The sequence below is a fragment of the Bombus bifarius genome, unplaced genomic scaffold (assembly GCF_011952205.1).
Source record: "Bombus bifarius isolate JDL3187 unplaced genomic scaffold, Bbif_JDL3187 scf7180000007984, whole genome shotgun sequence".
Lineage (NCBI taxonomy): Eukaryota > Metazoa > Arthropoda > Insecta > Hymenoptera > Apidae > Bombus > Bombus bifarius.
The window spans coordinates 4490482-4512526 of NW_022884367.1; the positions used below are offsets into that span (position 1 = coordinate 4490482).

Sequence of the window (22045 nt, forward strand, 5' to 3'; positions counted from 1 at the left end):
ATTGTTGGGAACGGTGCTCATCAACAAGTTTGGCGACACAATGGATGAAGATGTGTATGAATTGCTTTATGGATTATCGCGAGATAAAGATAGTTCAAAATGGCTTAACCTGTTGATGATTTCACCAGTGATCTATAAATGGCTCGTTCCAGCTTCGCCGCTGACAATTGAACGTTTGACTCCTACGAAATCTTTTCTGCCTCGCACTGCCAATAATCTGTTCTGCCGAACCACTAACCATCAAACTGTCAGTTAACTATTTTTATTTCGGCTGTCTAATACGGGTGTTAATGGTATCTCTACTTGGTCTAACTTCACCGTGGAATAAGGACACGTATAACCCTTGAACCGGAGGTCGCATCCCCCTCGATGAAAGATAGAGAAACAATTGTCGTGGTAGCACATGCGTTGGTGACGTCGTGAGCTTTCACTCCTCGTTTCAAGAAACTCTGCAGATAAAATAAATAATCAGTTACAATTTTGTCGTGTTTTCATATTCACTATCGTTCATAAGCATTAGTAATACATACTTCCACATTTTGCGAATATATGAAAATATACTTCGAATGAAACTCTTTGATATAATAATTTTGATCTTTGATTTTATATCAGGTAAATCATATTAGCCCTTTAGTTTATGATTTTTTAATTGGTATTTAAATAATCCTCAGCTATTCGTCGCTATAACACAAAATATTTAAAAACATTGAATCATTATACGTAGTTCGTATTTGATGACTCTTATTGAAGAATCGAAGCTAAAGCTAGCGTTAAAATTAAACTGCGAAACCATAAAGCTATATAAACTTTCTAATCAAATCGTGCCAAGTGTCCAAATACTTGTAGTCTATGACGTATCTACGTGGATCATGACCTTTCATCGAGTTTAAGAGATAATGTTAAAAATAATGCTATCTATTTATGTGATTGTTGAATTCGATAAAGGGTACGAATATAGGTCAGGTACTTTTATTCAGAAAGATTACTTAAAATAGTCAACAGGGAGGCATCTTAAGATATTTACAGGTATTCGAAGCATCTCGGCGTTATAGGGTACTGCGCAACAGGCTGTTTCGCCTCTACGGAGGACCACGTGCTGAAATTGAACTGCAATAGGCATTTCTCGACCAAATATTGCACAACTATAATAATGAAATATCAGTGTTGAGAGTGATAGAACCTGTTACAATCGAACGAAAATGTTTTTCATGATATTACAATACGAATGTTAATATATTACGTAAACACTTTCGAACGTCTTCGCTTATCGTTACTTTATCACGGTTTACAAATTGAAGAAGCTTACGTAAATAAAAATAATTATCTACTGATTTGAGAATTGTTTCATTCATATTTACAACTTTACGCTATAATTAAAAATTGCTTAGACCATTCGCGTATTCTTCTAAAATTCTTTATCGCCGATCTTGCTATGTGATTCTATGAACAAATTTAATTTCAATTATGATTAATTATCTATATTACCTATCAAAGATAAAATAAAATACTCAAACTAATGCCTACACGAATCATTCTAACTTATTGCGATTTAAAACTATTTCACTATCAAAATCAATTTCACGATCGTCATAAACTGATCACCTTATGATGCAATTAATTCCATAGAACCACTTGAAAAGATCAATTGTACGCTATTAGGCGACGGTCTTACTTAGTTCGACAAAGGTTGATGGCATAACACCTAAGGATGACAGGTGTTACGCAAAACAGTTGGAAGATGACGTTCGATTTCGTCTTTAATAGTCTTAATTCAATTATACAGCCAGTTGACGCACCATGCTTCGCTATCGATTGTTCGCTGCGTTTGGCAGCCATATTGTTTAGACTAATAGCTCTTGGGAGTAGGAAACTGGGGATGACTTCTAGGCAAGGGTGCAATACATAAAGGGCTCCAGGAGAGAAAGGAGAATGAGAGAGGGGAACGAATGGAAACAGGATCCAAGAGAGAGGATAGACGTTCTAGGTACCGCTGCATTTATCGCAAAAGGTAATTTACACTTACGCCAGATTACCGAGGGATCGCAGAATCGCTGTGGAACGCATTCTCTCCGCGTTTCGATCCGATCCAACCTACTAATTGCTTGCTATCGAGACAAAACGATAAACTGTCTCACGTGTTTCCACGATCAGATCGAAGATTTTGAAAATGGACTAATAATTTCCAGTAATTAAGACTATGAAGATAGCAATATCTGGATGTATTAGCGTATTTTAGCAGCAACGTATGTGTCGGTGTAATATAAGCTATTATAATAATAGAGAAAGAGATCCAAGTGAATGTTATTGCCCTAACACTATCGTACGCTAATGTAGGATATGATATATGTTCTATATAGATACCGAAATTAAATTTTCATTATTCTCTATTTTTAAAACATCTGGTTTTATACCGTTTCAACGATTGCAAATAATTATTGCTGAATCCTATAATATACAACTATAGGTATACTTCAAATATCTTGCTCTTTGTTGGGTCATTGTATAAGTTTCATCGTTAGAAAGTGTCCATTCTTTTCCTCGCTCTTCTCAACCTTTTTGCTGAACTAACCTAATCTCGTTAACAAAATAAACAATTAAAAATCGTCGTGCGTTGGACGCACGTAGAGAACGGCGCATCATTAGAAACCAGAAACAAGAAAACGACAGAACTCCTGAAACTTAAAGTATCATCGTACTTTCCCACTCAACGTCCTAAGAATATTTGTTGTTCATATTACACAAAAGTATTTTCCACCAAACTCACCGTCTCCCCAAACCTTTCTCGAAGCTCCATCGTACGAGAATTAAAAAAAAATCCTCGCGTTTACCAAAAACAGTTTATCTTCTAAAAGCGTCAATATGGATGAAAAATTCGCCGCGCGATCCCGTATTAGGATGGTTCTTCCAGCCGCATTACACGCTTCGGAGCGATTCTTCATATTTTTCCATGAACCAGCGTCGAAAACCGCGAAACGTCCATCTGTCGGCGCGAAAACAATGCAAACATTCATTACGACGGTGGTGCACGCGCGTCGAAATCCGTGTTCCGTCATAAAACATTCGCGTTTCGCCGGTGCCCGGTGACATGAATCACTTCGGGATACATGGTCCCTTGTTTTTTATCGTTACAAGGTCACGTTCGTCGAACCACTGTTCGTCTCACTTATTAAACCATATCCTCTTCTCCCGTAACTCTGCCGGCCACCTATCATTCGGCCATGTCGATCGGTTCTCCCCTTTGCTTTTTGTAAATATTATTTAATACCGATGGCTGCGCGGAGAGGATGTACGGTTGCCATAATGGGGTATCCGCGTCCGACGCGCGAAATATCAAACGACCGCGTATAAAATATACGGTAACCACGGATAAATGCATGGCCGGACGAGGTTCCAGCAGGAGGAAAGGGAAAAAGGTCGACGCAGACGTCGTGCATCAATGGATTGTCGGTTTCCGTCGAATCGCCGACAACGATAATCATGTGCATCGCGCGGCAAAAAAAGAAAAAAAGAAATACCAGGAAAGAAGGAAAAGGGAAAGAGGATCATGCGGAAGGGTGAAGGGAAGAGGGAGGGGTGAAACGATGCGACAAAAATGGGGACTCGTAGAACGACCATGTGCTGTCTGTAAAATTGCGGCTACAAGCGAGAAGCTTTGTAACGTGTAACATAGGTACCTTGAATTTCCAAATTGGTATTAGTATTAATCGGAGAAAGAATGGTAGTTGATGTTTTGTTTGTTGAAACTGGAAAAATAGAGTCTTCCGAAGAATCTTTTCATGAGATATTCTTTTATTATTTGAGGTTGAATTTATGGTTAGTGTTTAAATATTCGGTCAAATGTTGTGGGACTAGCGAATGGAGAAAGTCTATCATAACAAAATTATTAAGAGGAAATTGTAAAAATATTAGACGTTTCGTTTTCATCGAAATAATGAAATAAAGGAGATTTGTGGTAGAATTTGAGCTATAGAAATCGAGAACTTAAGATACATGGACAAACGGTCTATCATCTTTTTTAATCAATTTTATAATATTTTCATAAATATTCATTCAACCGAGGATGAATATAGACATTCGTTAATAAAAGAATGATTAATAAACGTACCAGGTTTTATCGATATTATATTGTAATTACCATCGATATTATGTGATAAGTGGCATCGATATTGAACAAACGTAACGTCATCGCTGCTTCGACGGACGTTTTAATCGCTAATTATTGCACCAACTTCTTGTTCACGGTTGCAACGAGCTCTTTGTGCTACGGACGGACGAGTCGTCGGCTGTTTCTCAATTCAATAAACGTACCTGCGGCATTGTTCGAAACTTCCATAATCGGTGGTGATTTATGGGCAAAAATCGATGCCTTTATTTCGGTTTGAAAAGACGATACTTAAAAGCAATAAATAAGTTCTTGATGGATTTAAATCAAGGCCTGATACAAAGAATATTTCCAACGGTGAGTTAGTCTTCTTACTCGTGTTTTAATAGATAGTCGATGCGGAATATTCGTAATTAATTAATTAATTAAACGTTTGTTTTGAACGATACAAATATATTTATCTTCCATTCATAATTGTATCATTGCGAGGGAAATGAACAATTTAAGAACAGATAATGTAGGATTGAAAAGGTACGAGTAAAAAAATAATTTAAGAACAGGTCATTTCACTGTTATTCATAAAAATAATAAAGTGTATATCGGTTTTCATTTTATATTTTTAGCTTTATAATATAAAATATACTAGCATTATTTTACGAAAAAGAGTAGGGCATCCTGTATATTAATAAAGTTCCATTAATTATAGTTATTTCAAAGCTTGCCAAACATTAAGTAATTTAGACAATTTGAGAGAAAATTATTATATGCTTCACACGACTGGATATGCTTCACAAATCATTTAGAAATATAATTTCTTAATTTCGTAGACCGTTAGATAACAATTTTACAAGTAGGAGCCGCCATCTGGGAGCAAATATCTTCAGTTATAAATAAATATTTACTGAACTGTATCGTAAAAATCTCGTGAACTTTACTAATGCTGTGACAAATATACCTGGATCTTGGCCCACTATTCAGCGAAGCGCGTTCGGACATCATTTATTATTGCTCATGAGCGGTGCAATACAATTGATCTAAGCTGGTCCAAGAGCAACGCACCACGCGATTACCGTAATGAAGATAGTTGGTACTAGTCCAACGCTGTTTATCGAGAGATTTTCTTTCTTTCAGGTACAGCTCGCGCTAATCTCCCGTCAACTTCTCGGCTGATATATTAGATCGTCTCATAAGACTTGTTGTTAAATCAAACTCTTGATACGAATTTAGTAGAAATTGTTTGGCAAAGATTTTCTTCTGAAATCTCGAGAACCACTTTTTCCATGTTCGTTACATACATATCTTTTTAGTTACTTCAGTTACTTAAAAATGAGTGTTGCATTATTTTTCTATTCTTCGTCACAAATATACAAAAATATATAAGCACAACGAATAAAGTTACGAATGATTGTTCTGTACATGTAAATCTATAAAAATTATAGAGTAAATATCAAGAGAAGAGAAATACTTACAAACAATTAATCTATAAACATCGAACTTGAAAAATTATAAAAATTTATAAAATATTACGTGAAGATTAAACTCTAAAAATCGTCCGTTGCTCTAAAAATGCTCTACCGTTTTATCTTTTGATTAAAAATAAAGAAGAGTCGATTAAAAGATCGACTAATGAAATTTTCCCAATACGTTTCGATCACGACATTTATCATTTTTACGGAAAAACAATGAAATTACCGGCGCGCCGTTTATCTGTTTTATTTCACTCTTTGCTTTGATGTCGATTCATTATTCAGCCGGTTTTAATACTGACAACGTTCGTTGCCCGAACTATCTGAAATCACTGGAATTCTTTTTAATTCAGTTACCCTTTAGAGCGTGATCCGTTTATCGAAATGCGGATATGCATCACCACGGTCATAGGACTCTAATTGTGCGATTATAATTGTAAAGTTGTTCTACTGCACGGCTTGAAATATGCTTGTTATTTCCTCTTCGCCGCGAGACCGCGTAAATAAATGAGATGTAAAACACAGGAAACCGGTGCACCATTGAAGTTTTGATTTTTAAGTTAGCCGATCGGATTCGCAGGAAGAAGGAACGAATATTTCTAAAATAAGATTCAATGTTAATAAAATTCTAATTACTATACTGAAAATAATTAACATTATATCTATTCTTCTATATCCTTTACATGAAATGTTTCTTCGAAATTTCATATTGGTTAATCGATACTAATTAAATTTTGCCCCGCCAACGAGAATCATCAAGTTCGAAACAAACCAAGAAATAAGTTCCACCATTTGCAAAAAGAAAAAATATTAGAAGGAAGAAGATAGGTACCTCATTTCTCTGAAAAATTTTTAGAGAAAGATACTCCATTCTTGGAAATTATTTTCTATATAAGGTCGTAACTGAAACAAGTATTAATTAAAACGCTCGATCGTAACGTTCATTGACCCAATCCGGTAGAGATAACGTTATCAGAGTGCGCGATTGCGATTTCGAAATCCGATTGCGTAGGAGTTGACTATGAACGAAAGAGCTGAAAGATTCGAAAGAGTCGTGATTCGTGAATGATTCAAATTCCTTAACATAATCAGAACCATGATTTTCGCCTGAAATATATCGGTATCGAGAATCGTTCACGCTTCACTCGTGTACGCTTTCTAATCAGTTTTCAAAGTCGGTTTGAATTTCACTCGTACAGTAACAACTATACGACGATCGTCTTTTTTTTTCTCTCTTTACTTATTTACTTTTTTCTAATAGCACGCTTTAATTCCTTAATTGCGTGAAAGCATCGGAACGTTACAAGATCGGCTCGATCGCTGCCAGTCTCTACGGTATTGCGTACGATTTATCGCTGGAAACCGGGTTTTTCTCTAATTACTGCCTCGAGATAATGTTTCTTCGAACTAGTTACGAAAATTCAACTAAATCTTCGCTGTTTAAGTTAATTTTCTGACAATGAGTTTCATCGAACAGACAATTTCTTAGATCAAAGTCAATGACCAGAAAAAGCCTAAGAACACTGAAAATTATAATTGATTGGAATGGTTCGAGTTTGAAATATAAATTACTTTTGCTGCTGTTGCTAGTTACCTTATAGAGGCTAACGATAAAATTTCCACTGATTAATTGACCATGATTAATTGATTTCGTTATTTTATGTTTGAAGAAATCATTAGTTCCAGAGTCCAAACATTCTACTAAATCATTATACCGACTATCAAACTTAATCATTCCGCAACTCAAACATTCTACTATTTCTATATTTAACAAACAAGCCATTGGAAAGTTTTCTTGTTTTATTGGAAAATCTTCTTATGTTTCTAGAAAATTCTGCTGCATTTTTTAAAGTTTAAACTCCTACCAAAAGAACATACAAGTATACTATTTATTTATATGTCCATTAATCGACATAAACATATTCGTAATGAAAAGATCTGCATTATGAAACGCAGCAAGACGATCCATTTAAACGGTGTGGTAGTTCCAATCGAAGACAGAATTTTGTGGTAGCAATTGAAGATATAAGAAAATTTACTATATAATATTGACTCAACAAATTGGAACAGCAGAGAGATATATCACTAGATCGTGAATTCTTACGCAGCCACATGTTTCACAGATTAATTCATATTCTAAAATCAAAAGAGGAGAACCTCGGTTATAAATTATTTTACATACCAAGTATCGTAGAAAGTACTATACTTTGGATATTTTATATATTTTCTCACATTACGCGCGCTCTGTGCAATTTTGCACCTTCAAATTTCTTACGAGTGCATACAAATCCGCAGTCTGGACATTACATATCCACGAACATAATATATTAAGAGCAGACACCGAGTTATATTGGACGATGATTTTCCGCGAGCAAGGCCGACCATTCCGAATTTCGTTCTCGACAACGCGTTCTCGAGGTTGTTACGGAGCTCGATTCGAAGAAGGAACCCCCGTCGGTGCCTCGCAGTCGCGTATTTCACCGTCAATTAAACGCGCTATATGCAGCCACGCACATCTTGCGCGTGTACGCGAGAAAGAGCCACGTAGAACCGGCGCAACGCGAAAGAGTTACGTTCATTAGCGAGGCTACTCTGGTTCATATAGCGATTTTATCAGATTTTCTGTCCCGGTTGTATCCTTCCACCTCCTGACGCCTCGCTCATACAACCGTATTGCCCTTATGGTCGTTCGAGTCCACGGAAATTGCATGGTCTTAAGGTGCATCTTGAAAAACAACCCGACCGTTCCTTACCAGTTGTGGAAATTTCTTTTTAACTTTTTTAACCGTGATTTTTAAACCGTGATTTTTAAACCGTGAAAAGCTCTTCTTTCATTTACTCGAAGGAATTTATGGTATAGGCTAGATTGTCAAAATAGAATCACAGATTCAACAAGTAATGATTTTTCAATTACATCACATCGAAACAAAATAATAAACATAGACAATATTAAAGTAAAAAACACTAATACAGGAAACATTTGAGATATATCGTTTTCGAGATATTATCGATATTATATGAATTCTCATTTCGTACAAGTAAATTATATTCGTGATCAAATCTTTGCTATTTTACTTGGATGCGATACAATTAAGAAATCGTGGTTTTCGAAACAAGGATTATTTTTCGAATCTGCGTTAAATATTCTTCCATTCCTCTTCTCCAATACTGTGCATTTGCAATGTCTTAAATCTCCTTCCTGAATAACTAATGGATTTCTTTAATGAAATAATTATTACTGTAATTGTAACACGTGTAATTAATTTCCAATTTCATTTCCAATTTTTTTACACAAAAATAACAGTAATAACCACACTATATACAGTCCAAAGAATTCTATTTCCTCTATCATTCTTAACGTTTCCGAATTTAATCTAATCATCTGAACAAAGGAATCTAAATTTTCGATCCTAAAGAAGAGGAAATCGCAATCATTGAAGAACCTTAACCCGAGTTCCCATCGATATCCAACCTGTTCTATTCTCCTCTCTCAACCAAGACACCATTGTTCGCGGTCCAAAAATACAAGGACTAGCAAACGCCAGTTCTCGAGAACCTATTTTTCATCGTTTCTGATTCCTATCGACCTCATAGACACGTGTACTTTCCACGGGTCAGCCAACAATCGCGGCTGGCGTAAGAATTCTCGTTGTCGAGAACATAAATCGGGAACACGCGTTCCACGTAACAATCGTTTCGTTTCTTAAGGTACGTCATATTCGTTGAAAGGTTCTCACGAAATTGTACCGAAATTTTGTAATCAGCCATTGTCAACGTTCACCGCCATTTATTAGCATTAAAACAAATTTCATGGCCTGCCTACTGTTTATGGCAGCCGTAATTATCACGAAATATTTTCCATGGAATGTAGGATAAAAGGTAAAGCGTAATATGGATTTCTTATCCGGTTTGGCCATTGTCCTTACCAGAGCCCGATTGTTCTTTCTTTCGACGATTCTTACGAGCCTTTGATGCCTTGGCGCGATCTGAACGAACGAACCGTGACGTTTCATCATCCGGGAGAAACGATGGTGGCAAGACTGCGTGAGCAACGGAAACAACGAGCTCGCGACACCTAGATTATTCTTTGTCTAATTGGCTCAGGCTGGCTCTACTTCGACGTTCAGCGCTTATGAGAAGAAAAGAAAGTTAACACCGAAGACATTGTGAATTAGAAAATAGGGCTGTAGAAAATCTCTTCCTCCAATTTTCACGGAATTGTATTTATGTAATTACTATAATTACGAATTTCTGATAGACACGTGAATGTTGTTTAAGCAGTGAAAAATGGAAAAGTTGGCTTCCAAATATCTTTTTCCTAGGAAAAACAAAGACGTTTCTTTGATCCACTTTGATGTAAAGCAATTGTGAAAGCAGATCAAAGCGTGAAGAGTTTCTTAAATGCTATTATCGTCTTTTTTTTAAATAAATTTCAGTATTCTCATATGATTTCTTCTTCCTGGAAATTTCTTCATTGTTAAGGTAAAAAGGTTCTATAAATTTATGTTTTCTAGCTCTTTCAATAAAGAAAAACTTATCGTCTTTCGTCTGAACTAACATTAATATTTTTCAACCGTATGCACCCAGTATCAACAAAAAGTTTCGTAGATTTAAAGTATGTCGTAAATTCATATCGTAGATGTAGCTTTAGAACACGAGCAAATGCGTCGATGAAATATGAAACTATGAGATATTTATCGCGTTAACAATAATCATGATATTTACGTATTTACCGACATTTGAAATAGAAATTTTTCTTTGATGCGTTTAAACGCGCAGTTTGATAAGATATTGACGCACGTTCCAATATAGATGTTATGAATATAGATGCGACGTAAGGAACAAGATATTAATGCAGGAACTTTGTGGTAATTGGACACGATAAATCTTTATACGTAATATGTTACGAAGTATCGTTGTTCTCACCGCAATACGTTAATCACCATTCCGTTCGATAACGATAATGTCAATTTCATCAGTGTAAACCGCAAAAAGTCCGCTTACAGGAAAAGGAGCAACGCATAATAACGACCTGGATTCTTTTTATCTCGGCGAAGTTTTTCTGCTGGTAACCAAGTTGAAAACACGTTTTTCACCGATCTGTTCATCGTTACAACGATGTATCCGAGACGCAAGCGTATCTCGTTCTTCTGCGACGCAAAACGTGAACTGCAACCAAAGATTCGATGGAAAATTCACTTGCATATATACGTTACTCTGATTGGAATTTTCAGTTTCTATTACTAAACATTGGAAATGATGTAAATTGCTATCAGAAACCCCTTGCGATACATGTAATTGAATCGATATTATTAGTGAAACGTTACGAAATTTGCAGATACCAAAATGCATAGAATGCACATGATATACACAAAGATGTAAAATATCCGAAACGTATTGTTCTTCGTAACGTAATATTTGACAGGTAAAACAAATTTCAATCTATTGTACCTATTGTTCGAATTGTGTTCGTGGAAATACGAATTTGCAGAAAAATCCGCAGTCTATCGTTAAGTTACCTGGCATAACAGTAACAATTTTGATAATTGATGAAACTTTACAATCAATTTGTACAAATTACAAATCGCACGATTATTCTTTATCCGACGCAATATTGTGGAATTGTAAGAGAGAAGTTTAAAAGATGACGACATAAAGAAGCTAGTGAAACTTCAGTCGTCTTCAGTGGGTCGTTTCAACTACAAAATGTAGCTGTAAATATAGGTGGAAGTGTATTTGCCGAAAGATCGCAAAATGTACAGATCGAATTTCAATGGCCATTGCCAATCAATCTGGTAAACAGCCGATTCTTTCGTTAAGAGGTTGCCGCAGTTGTCCCACGAAAATGTCGTATGGGCACAGAGAGAAGAAGGTTGGCATAAGTCGAAGTCCGTTGGCACGAATTCAAACATCACGAGACAATACAGGCGTACCAGCATCGTGTGTACACGTCGCGTTCGATTCTTCACAAGCACCGAACGAACCTCGACTGTCGTCATTGTCCCCGTAATGTTTCCACCCACCAACGTTGTCGATTTCTTGAAACATTTCCCGTCGACCAATATTCTCGCAATAACTGCAACATCGGTTTCTTGGATCGCCGTCTACATTCCGACCTTAATGACCAATTAATCTTTCCTTTCTTGCGTTCCGCATTCGACACTGTACTTATTCTTGTTATAAATAAAAAGGGAAAGAAATTTTCGGTTATAGACGGATTTACGATCGAAAGTGTAGAAACTGAGAGATTCGTTTCGTTCGTATGGCGAGATTAAGAGGCATCTTTTTGCAAAGAGGTGAATTATAGATCAGTTTCTGTTGCAAATAACAAAGCAAAGGAGGAACTGTTTCTTTTTTTTATCGACGAATTTACAATGGAAATTATGGATAGCGAAGTATAATATAAGAGCCGATTCATTTATACGAGATTAAAGCAGATTTTCTTTTTTCTTAGGAGTGAAATATAGATCGGTTTGTGTTAAAAAAAAATACAGATGACAAAGGTATTTTATTTCATCGACGAACTCGCTACTGAAACTGTGCACCGTTTAGATCGATTTAATTAACAGAGATCTAAATAATAGATTAGATGTTTAAATGAAATGGATGTTTTTAAAAACGGTGAAACGTAGATCGTTGTTTAATAATCGATACGTTTCTGGGTAAATGTGGAAAAAGAGGCACATTGTGTTTCGAATATCGTATAATCGATACTCGGGGATTGTTTGAGTTTAACACTGTCGAGACACGTGAAAAGGAGACAAAAGCTAGTGGTTCGTAGAACGAGGTACGGTAGATCTGAATAGAAAATAGAGTATTTAAAATAACAGAGTTACAGTCTATTTATGTCATGTGAAACATATCAAAGTGAAAACAGTCAAGCAATGACACCGTTTACAAAGTTCAATCTCTTTTGAATGATTTTCTAAGAATTATTTTCACGATACAATTAAATTCATTGAATCTAATTTCCACAGAGCTGAGTTAAAGTATTGAAACTAATTTTGTAACGTTCTTTCTTCTACCCCTTTACACGAATACCTAGATTTAAGCTGATGACGATTTAGTGATACATGACATAGCATAACACTTCTAGAAGTTCTTTTCATAATATATTTTTTTATTCCAATAATTGTTTGCTGATCTATAGCGAAAGCTCGAAATACAATCTATATTTAATTATAATTTATTTCGAAAACAGAAATTATTACAAAATTTAAGCTTCCTATATCCTTGATCACTTGAAAAATCACTCTTGCAATTCACTCTGATATTTTCATAGCTAGTAAATTTTAATTCAAGAGATATTGAATATAATTCTAAACGATAATACGTTTCTAAGTGAAATTTAACATAAAAAAATTAGCAGGAATACACGGAAATTCAAGTTTTCTACAAATTAGTCAACACATGTCGTACGTTAGAATAAAAAATGATAAAAGATCATTATTAATTATCTACGTCCAACGTATCGAGTATAATCTTCTCGTAACTGGTTAAAGAAGTTTTCATCGCATGATTCTCCCTAATCTACCTAACGAGTAACATCTTCTATTTTTCGGCCGTAAACACGTCCGTGGCAAGAATATTTGGTTGAGTGAGAGAGCAGAAAGGTAGCGAAGCAATCAAAGACATGATCGATGGCTCATTCGTCTGAATCTTACGGCTGATTGGTCAATTAGACAGGAAACACGTACGAGAAGTAGACTGTTGGCTACGTGTAAGAGTAGGGAAGGCCACAAGGGCGAGGCTTCGGAAAAGGATATTTTAATTATCGTCGCTGGGTTATGCTTCTGCCTTCGGCTTCGAGCCGGTATTATTGATTTTGCTTGTATTAATTGCATCCACGTTCGATCGAACGTGGAATCAACCCTCGGATCTGATTAGGTTCGTGGGTCTGCTTCTTCCTTATCGAACGTCGTTCGTAACCGACGAAATTAAAAGACACTGATCACCAGGGAATTTGAATTTCAACCTGTTCGTTCTGGCATTCTTTTCGACTCAACCAGAAACGATCGTTAATTCTCTATTCTTCTAAGTAAAATTGTTTCTTGGCTGTATAAAAATGCTTCTTGTAATTATTGTTTTGTTTAAAATGATTATTTATTATTTGTCTTAATTTCGAAGTTTTTAATTTTCGATATAATTCTGTTCCATCGACTTCTACTATTTATCATTTCAAACATCCTAACATTTATGAAACAGTGAAAACTTGGAGAGACATGTAGCGTTATTTTCGATTTCTACTTCATCCAAAAGGTATTGGAAAAGTAAATCAAGAGGCGATTTACAATATGATAATTTACATTAACATGCAAACGATGTAAAACGAATAACAGCTTTTGAGGATTTCTGTAAAATCTACGTCTTGTATTAGGTTGTAACATGCGAAATGTCCATTTGAAATCTTCAGATAAAATCATCCTACTATTCGCCATCGATCTTCCAAATTTTCTTCCAGCGATACAAACCTGTAAAATAGCAAATGGAATAAAGCTTCGAAGATTTTGCAAAATTCCCAACTATTATATGTATTTACACCGCTAAATACTTTGCAAAAGTAATATTAGGAACGTTATATCGATAAAAAATTCCAGAGACCAGGTATTTCCATCGATAAACAAACTTTAATAAAAAAAAAAAAAAACAGAAGTAAATTAACTAGAACCAAAGCAAATGGACGTTTCACATATATGAATCGCTAATTCGCCAATTAACTCGACAAAACGAAATGTAGAGGAAATCGATGATTTTAGCGCTAAAATCTCAAAATTTTCAAAAACTGGAGTTAACGAATTTGGCGTGCGAACGGTTCGTATTACAAACCTAATAAAATCTACAGTAGAAAGCAGAGCGTGGATCCAAGCAGTGAAACCAGCCTCTTACCTCTATTTATATCTTAATCTAATGCATCTTTTCTACATTTTCTACATACCAATAAGACCAAACCGAGTAAGAACGCACCACAAGTTGTGCCTCACCCGTAGAGTATGTTTCAGGCAAGGAGCAGGGAATGCCAGCGTTCGCGCGTGGTCCACAGGAAGGTGGTCCGCCGGAAATGAGTGACGAAAGGTTGGCGCATATCCTCTCAGAATCGGGCCACCTACAGATGAGGGGTGAGCACGAGGTGTCGAACGACGCGGACAGCAAAAGTCCAAATAGAATCGGTTGTCCGAGCCCATTTAACAAAGACAGGCTCGACAGTCAAAATAGGAGACTGAAGAAATACGAGAACGATGACATTCCGCAAGAAAAGGTAGTCAGGATTTACCAGGAGGAGCTGGCTAAACTTATGGGAAGAAGGGTGGAGGATCTACGTGGACCCAGAGAGTTCTCTTCCAGGTGAGGCCCGAACAAATGAAAGCGTATCGCCATCACTTGCTGGGTTGATTGGAAAATAAGAAAATTAGAGATAGATATAAATATTCGATTTTAAATTTTGTATTTTTATGAACACAATTGAAGAGATCTAAGGAAGGATATTGTTTCGTTTATTGAATATCATAAGAAGAACTTCAATTTGGATATTTGATATAGTTTTAGTTGGTCATATACATTCTAAACATTTTTAATTAGAAGTACAATTCCACTATTTATCAACCCTATCTTGTCACGAGAAATTTATTCCTGAAATGAAACTCCATTAACAAAATCTATAAACAAAATTATTCTTCCGGCAAAAAACTAAAAGCTCCATCGAATTAATAATTCTCCGTGAAGATAAATATTCAGTGTGCCAAGAATGTGACTCGTATCGTCAACACCTCTCATCATTACTCAATTCCTCTATTCGCGAATCTGAAAACATAAGTCCAAAGAATCAAAGCAAGAAACATAATCAATTTAAGAATAAGTAAAAAGTAAAAGCACACACGTTACCATGTTAAAAGATGTTCGATAGCGCATCAGGCCGCTATCCATGCGAACCGGTAGCGCATCCCATAGATCATATGAGTCACGGCGGATCGCGGCCGAGCAACAGAGAACTATGCCGAACGGATGACGTATGCGGCTAAAATTAATATGCTAGCTATATTTGTTTCGTTGCTTAACACGAAAATGTCAGGTGTAAACACGGGCTTTTTTGGTCGAAAGCTCGGATTACAGGGCGCAGCTATTGTCAAGCGAGCCGCCACGATTGATCATTATTGAGGACAGCACGCGACCTCGATTAATTGTAGCGCGATGTTCCCGCACTTTTTCAGCGGCACGCAAGGTGGTCTTCAGGGTATAGAGCGGACGCAGGAGGACATCAGGTTGGCGCTTGACGCGTACCACCGTGAGCTACAGAAGCTGAACGCGACACCAGGTCAGAATCCCTCGTTGACAGGACTGCCAGGACTACCTGGCCTGCCTGGCCTCTTGGCTCTACAGCAGCAAGCGCTTCAGCAACATCATCTCGCTACAAACGGTGGTGGTGTCCAAGATCTGAGCCTCGGTAAAGTCGATCCAAGAAATAAGATGATAAACGGAGTGTCCGAGGAGGAGAAAGAGAAGATAGAGGAAGCGATGAGACACGCAGGAAGTGCTTTCTCGTTGGTCAGGCCAAAACAGGAACCAACCACCGCACCCCAATCGACGCCAGGTGGATCTAGCGCGAGTTCGCCGCTTGGCAACTCGATTCTTCCACCAGCAATGACACCTAGCGAGGAATTCTCGGGTGCAGCGGCGGCCAGTCCTCTTCAGAGGATGGCCTCTATCACGAATAGTCTGATCAGTCAACCGTCCACGCCTACCCACCACGCGGCCAACCAGAGGCCACTGAAAGCTGTACTTCCTCCCATTACCCAGCAACAGTTCGACTTGTACAATAACTTGAACACAGAGGACATTGTTAAGAGAGTAAGTTGAATCGTAACATTGTTTAGAAGTAGTTGGAGGTGGTCCTCCAAGCATGCCGTTCGAAGGTTACAGATCGGGATTAGAGATAATTCGATTATTCGCTTGCATCGCACAATCGTGTGCATCAGGAAGGAAATATCGTCTTTGCTTTATTGTCGTATTTGCTGCATTCTTTTGCCGGGTATTCCCTTGTGCCTCGCCAGTGAACTTCTTCACAACCTTGATATTTCGATTAATTTATGATGTTATGTTTCATTTAGTGTGAAAGAAACGTTACTTAATCATCAGTAAATTTCGTCACTTCGCTAAGATTTTCACTGGTATTTTATTCTGGAAGTTACTATAACTTTATTGTCGCAGTGATCCCGTCGCTTCGTTTAACGAATTATTTTTGCCACAATTTTGATGCAAGTTTCAAGTAAATCTACTTAAAATTCGAAGTATCCTGATAATTCACGTAATCTATGTTTCGAACGGACGATCCCTAATTTTCAAACGGCAATATATATATCACCAGATATAAGAAGCTTTTAAACAAGATATTCCTTCGACTAAGGAAAAATCAAACAGTGTTTCCAAAAGTAATAGACAGAAGTGCAAAAAAGAGTTCGTTCGTACTTTTCAGATACATCGATGCACAAACACGTAGAGAATCTATAACAGTAAACGTTCTGTTCTGAACTATTTTTATAGCCTCTCTTCTATCTATAGCCATTTTATTAACATCATACATTTCCAGTTTTGTGAAACACCCTATATAAGAAATATATGAGTTATAAGTCTATAAACTTGTTTAAAGTTCGACTCAATCTAGTTAGAGTCTCTATATCTCTTCTAGCAATTGTTCCTTAGCCTAAAAACGACATTAAATAATAAAATAAAGAATAAAAATTCGTTTTTGCAGGTGAAGGAGCAGTTGTCTCAATATTCGATCTCGCAACGTCTGTTCGGTGAATCCGTGTTGGGCCTGTCGCAGGGTTCCGTGTCAGATCTGCTGGCGCGTCCGAAGCCATGGCACATGCTGACGCAGAAAGGCCGCGAGCCCTTCATCAGGATGAAGATGTTCCTCGAGGACGATAACGCGGTGCACAAACTGGTCGCCAGCCAATACAAGATCGCGCCAGAGAAGTTGATGAGGACCGGCGGCTACGGTGGCCTGCCTCGTAAGTTTAACTCAGGTCAATATAGATGTTTTGTTATTTTACTAAAAACAACATAGTTTGGGAGCTCGATATCTCTGTGTGCCGAATGCTGCTGCCTTAAAAAAAAAAAAAAAAGCAAACGGGAGAAACAAAAAGCAAAAAAGAAAACTAAAATACGAAGAACATGCGTTGAGTGAAATTGAACGAGTGAAAGATATGTTTGTGGATGAAGGAAGCTAATTCTAAGCCTAAAGGAGGGATTTTCTCTAATCCCAGCTTAACGAAGCAACTGACGATTGTCAAAGTGAGCTTTCGGACTATAACTCAAAAGTTTCGTGAGCGATCACCTTTCAGCGTCTCTTTTTCTTCTTTTTGCAGCCTGTGGAACACCAATGAAGCCAATGCCTCCGACGAAACTGGTACAGGAACAGCTACAGAACGCAGCGAAGGCGCAAGCAGCGGCGCAAGCTGCGGCTCAGGCGGCAGCGCAACACCAGCAGGAGAATCAAATGCAGCTTGGTCCGCCTCAACAGAGTCCGCAACACCCTCAACACCCACAGCCACCACCGCCAATGATGCTGACACCACCTGGACCTCATCATCCCCATTCTCAGCTCAGCATGCAGGAACTGCAGAAAAAGCAACAGCAGCAACAGCAACAGCAGATGAACCTTCATTCCCCGCATCACCAAATGACCCCATCACCTCTCCGTGGTCTTCATCCACATATCTCGCCGAGTGTATACGAAATGGCCGCGTTGACGCAAGATCTGGACACGCAGACGATTACGACGAAGATCAAAGAAGCGTTGCTTGCCAATAATATCGGCCAGAAGATCTTCGGCGAGGCTGTGCTCGGACTGTCGCAAGGCTCGGTCAGTGAATTACTCAGCAAACCAAAGCCATGGCATATGCTGAGCATAAAGGGCAGAGAACCTTTCATAAGAATGCAATTGTGGTTATCGGATGCGCACAACGTGGACCGATTACAGGCGCTGAAAAACGAGCGTAGAGAGGCGAACAAAAGAAGGCGTAGCAGCGGGCCAGGTCACGATAATAGTTCCGACACCTCGAGTAACGACACGGCCGAGTTCTATCACGCAGCGTCGCCCGGACCTGGACCAGCCTCCGCTAAGAAGCAAAGAGTCCTCTTCTCCGAAGAACAGAAAGAAGCTCTGAGGCTTGCCTTCGCGCTCGATCCATATCCCAACGTGGCCACCATCGAGTTCCTCGCTGGTGAACTAGCGTTATCCTCGCGGACGATAACCAACTGGTTTCACAATCATCGGATGAGACTGAAACAGCAGACGCCACACGGTCAGCCGGAGCCTCAATCGCCAAGAGAGCCTGGCCAGCCATTCGACCCAGTCCAGTTTAGATTGCTGTTAAACCAAAGACTGTTGGAGATCCAAAAAGAGAGACTAGGCTTGGGCAACGTGCCTCTGCCTTACACGCCGTACTTCAACCCTAATCTGGCTGCCTTAGTAGGGAACGCGCTCAAGGAACAGTGTTCCGGTCTGGATCTTTCTATGAACGCTCTGAAGAGGGAGCCAAACCAAGAATTCGAGGACGAGGATGTGGAAGACGCTATGAGCAATCTCGGTAGCGAGGATTCGGAAGGATCTGCGGGGAGTATAAAGAGAGAACCGGCGGAAACGCCTACAGCACCGGCCACTGTCAGATCAAACAGAAGAAAACCTGCAGCGCCGCAGTGGGTGAATCCTGAGTGGCAGGAACCAGCCAGAACAGGGGACGAAGTGATCATCAATGGTGTCTGCGTGATGCAAACGGATGATTACGGCGTTAAGAGAGAAGCCGAAGAAACGATTAGGGTAGAACCGACTCCGGTACAGGACAGATACGAGGAAGACGCGCAAAGTGACGTGTCTTCTGTGTCTGGAAACAACGGTCAGGACCGAGATAGCCCTCTGCCCAGTCCAAAGTCTGGACAGAACAGTCCGGTGACCTCGCCCAGGCCACCCTCGACGCAACAGACGCAGCAGTCCACCGATGAGAGTCCCAAGGACAGCGTGGTGAAACACGAACCCGAGGAAACGTGGGATTATTAAGGAACTCTCTGTCTCTCTTGTCGTGATATCGTTACTTTCACAGGATCAAAGAGGGAACGCTAAGAGTGAGGACGTTGTCGAAACATGCCAAAACGATGCTGCGAGTCGCATACGGTCCCCGTATCCGCGTGGACCGCGGGCCTAGTTAAGTTCTTAGAGAGGAAGAAAGAGCAAAAAAAAACCAGTCATAGGATTCGACCAGGCCTGGTTGGTCGATTCCTGCCTACCACGAGGGCATTATCAATAGGGAGGCAAATACAAAGTAGGATACGTGAAATGGTAAATTAAAAGAAACTAAAACGCAAAAAAAAATAAGAAACAAAAGACGCATCAGTGTATGAGAATTGTCGGTCGAACTTTTTTCGAAGACTAAACAACCAGACACACGCTGCTTTATCAAAGAAGACGGAGCTCAATCAAAAAACGAAAAAAAAAAAAAGAAAGAAAGAACAGAACTGTTTTTCGTAACACACACGTGGTATCTGTGCGAGAAAAGGGGTTAGTGATGGTGTGCACAGTTGCTACGTATTCGGCGAATTCGTAATTGTTAAAAGACTGTGACGCGACTGGATAGCCTGGGGGATAAAGAGTAGCAAAAGGCGTTCGTCGCACATTCGCTCGAAAAAATCCGAGGAAACCCTGGCCGCTTCCGTTTTTTCTTCGATGGATCTCGAGAGAGTTGGCTTCAGTTAGAAAAAGATAAAGAGATGAAGAACACAGTGGAAGAGATTGAAATAGAACCGGAGGAAAGTAAAGAAATAAAAGAATACGATGATGATCGATCGGTAAAACGGAAATGGCCCGGATTCATAGAGTGCAATCTACGAGTAACCAGAGAGTTGTTAGATCAAATTATTATTAATTTTATCTAATTACGCGACGAAGATGAGCGATTAATAATTATTGCATAATTGTGATTCATGTTATATTGTTTATACACTTCTCCTATCCCAATAGTCGTTAAGCTGTTAATGTTATTACACTCCGCTCTCCGACTACGTACCTTTTTTTGTCTGTTCGGTTAGTAGGCGCGTCATCTTTCGTGAAGAAGGAAAAAGAAAAATAAGGCAACGGTTTAGAAAAGGAAAACGTGTCCTCTCGCTCTTTTTCCTGCTTCTTGCTTGTCCGCCAACCTATGGAATAGTAAACGTCAATCCCTTAAGTAGAACTGGTTAGTATTGTTATATCTATCCTTTTTTTCGTATTTTATTTGTTTCTCTTTTTTTGATGATTCAACGCGCGTGGTTTTCGTTTGCTGTTCTCGTATGGATAAGCAGAAAAAAAGCAGGATCAAGCAAGAAAAAAAAAAAATCTGTCCACTTACGAATATATAGTTGTTTATGTTGTTTTTCTTTCTATTTCCGCCTAGAGAATTTGTGAAAAGAGGGAGAGTAAGAAAGATAGTTATACAAAGCGATCGGTGATCGAGGTTATCAGTTACTACCAATTATTAATGTATTATTAGGCTTACGTTATCACTGCTATTTTATTATTATTGAATAATATTATTATTACGATGATTATTATTAATATTATTATTGATTATATTGTATTATTTTATTACCATTCGAATTCTTATCGCGATAACGACACGGCTTCTAAAGCCAATGTGATAGAGCTTATATGCGATGATAAAAGTAAATTGATGAGAAATTAACAAATGAGAGAAAGGGATTGAGAGACTGGGAGAGAGAGAGAGAGAAATTAGAGCGATGTGCCGGGAGGTCGGAGGCCTTCTTTTGTGCGATGAAGATGCGCCGGCATCTTTAAACCGGACGTTATAAAGCGGTGGCACCGTAAAGCTCGCATCCACATGTAAATAGCTGTACAAAAAAGAAGAAAAAAAAAACGACGAAAGAAAGAGAAGAGAAGAAGAAGAGACTCGGAACATGCGAAACATTACACGTACATGATCTTGTATATTATACTTAATTACCACACTTAACTCTCTAATAGCGGTATATTCACAAACACAGAGCTAAGGGCGCGAATAGTGAACACTTAACGCCCCGTTTCCAATTAAACGATCGAACGATAGGTATAAAATCGGTGGTCGTCGAACAACAAATTTTAGGGGTAGTCCCTTTTTAAAATGTACGAACGTATATAATATATATATATACATATGTGTATATTATATATGTGTATATTATATATGTACACACATACACACACACAGAGAGAGAGAGATATGTGGAAACGCGGCGTTAAGGCTGTTACACGCAGCGCGACAGGTGAACATAATTACGAAAATTACCGTACACTATCGATGCCTGAGAAGGGAGAGGAAGTGAGGGTGAATGCGTGTGCTTGTATGTGAGAGAAAGGGGCAAAAATTATCCTCGATATTACGAATCAAACTTGTATTTACCAGATTAAATTTTAATCTTCGATTAAATTCTAGTCCGCAATTTAAACGAACGA

General features: G+C 38.4%; 1 protein-coding gene across 8 annotated transcripts in view; it reads left to right on the plus strand.

Annotated features, from left to right (window-relative positions):
- The window catches only part of LOC117204860 (homeobox protein cut), a 166178-nt gene extending 144708 nt beyond the window's left edge, over nucleotides 1-21470 (plus strand). For 4 of the 8 annotated variants that reach the window (XM_033442666.1, XM_033442660.1, XM_033442661.1 and 1 more), the window contains 4 exons: nucleotides 14556-14910; nucleotides 15750-16410; nucleotides 17315-17588; nucleotides 17931-21470. In XM_033442666.1, coding sequence (XP_033298557.1) covers nucleotides 14556-14910; nucleotides 15750-16410; nucleotides 17315-17588; nucleotides 17931-19621 — 2981 coding nt within the window. In that variant the 3' untranslated portion in view covers nucleotides 19622-21470. The remainder of the gene's footprint in view (nucleotides 1-14555; nucleotides 14911-15749; nucleotides 16411-17314; nucleotides 17589-17930) is intronic. The other 4 variants (XM_033442665.1, XM_033442663.1, XM_033442664.1 and 1 more) reach the window with 4 other exon arrangements.
- Nucleotides 21471-22045: the final 575 nt, after the last annotated feature.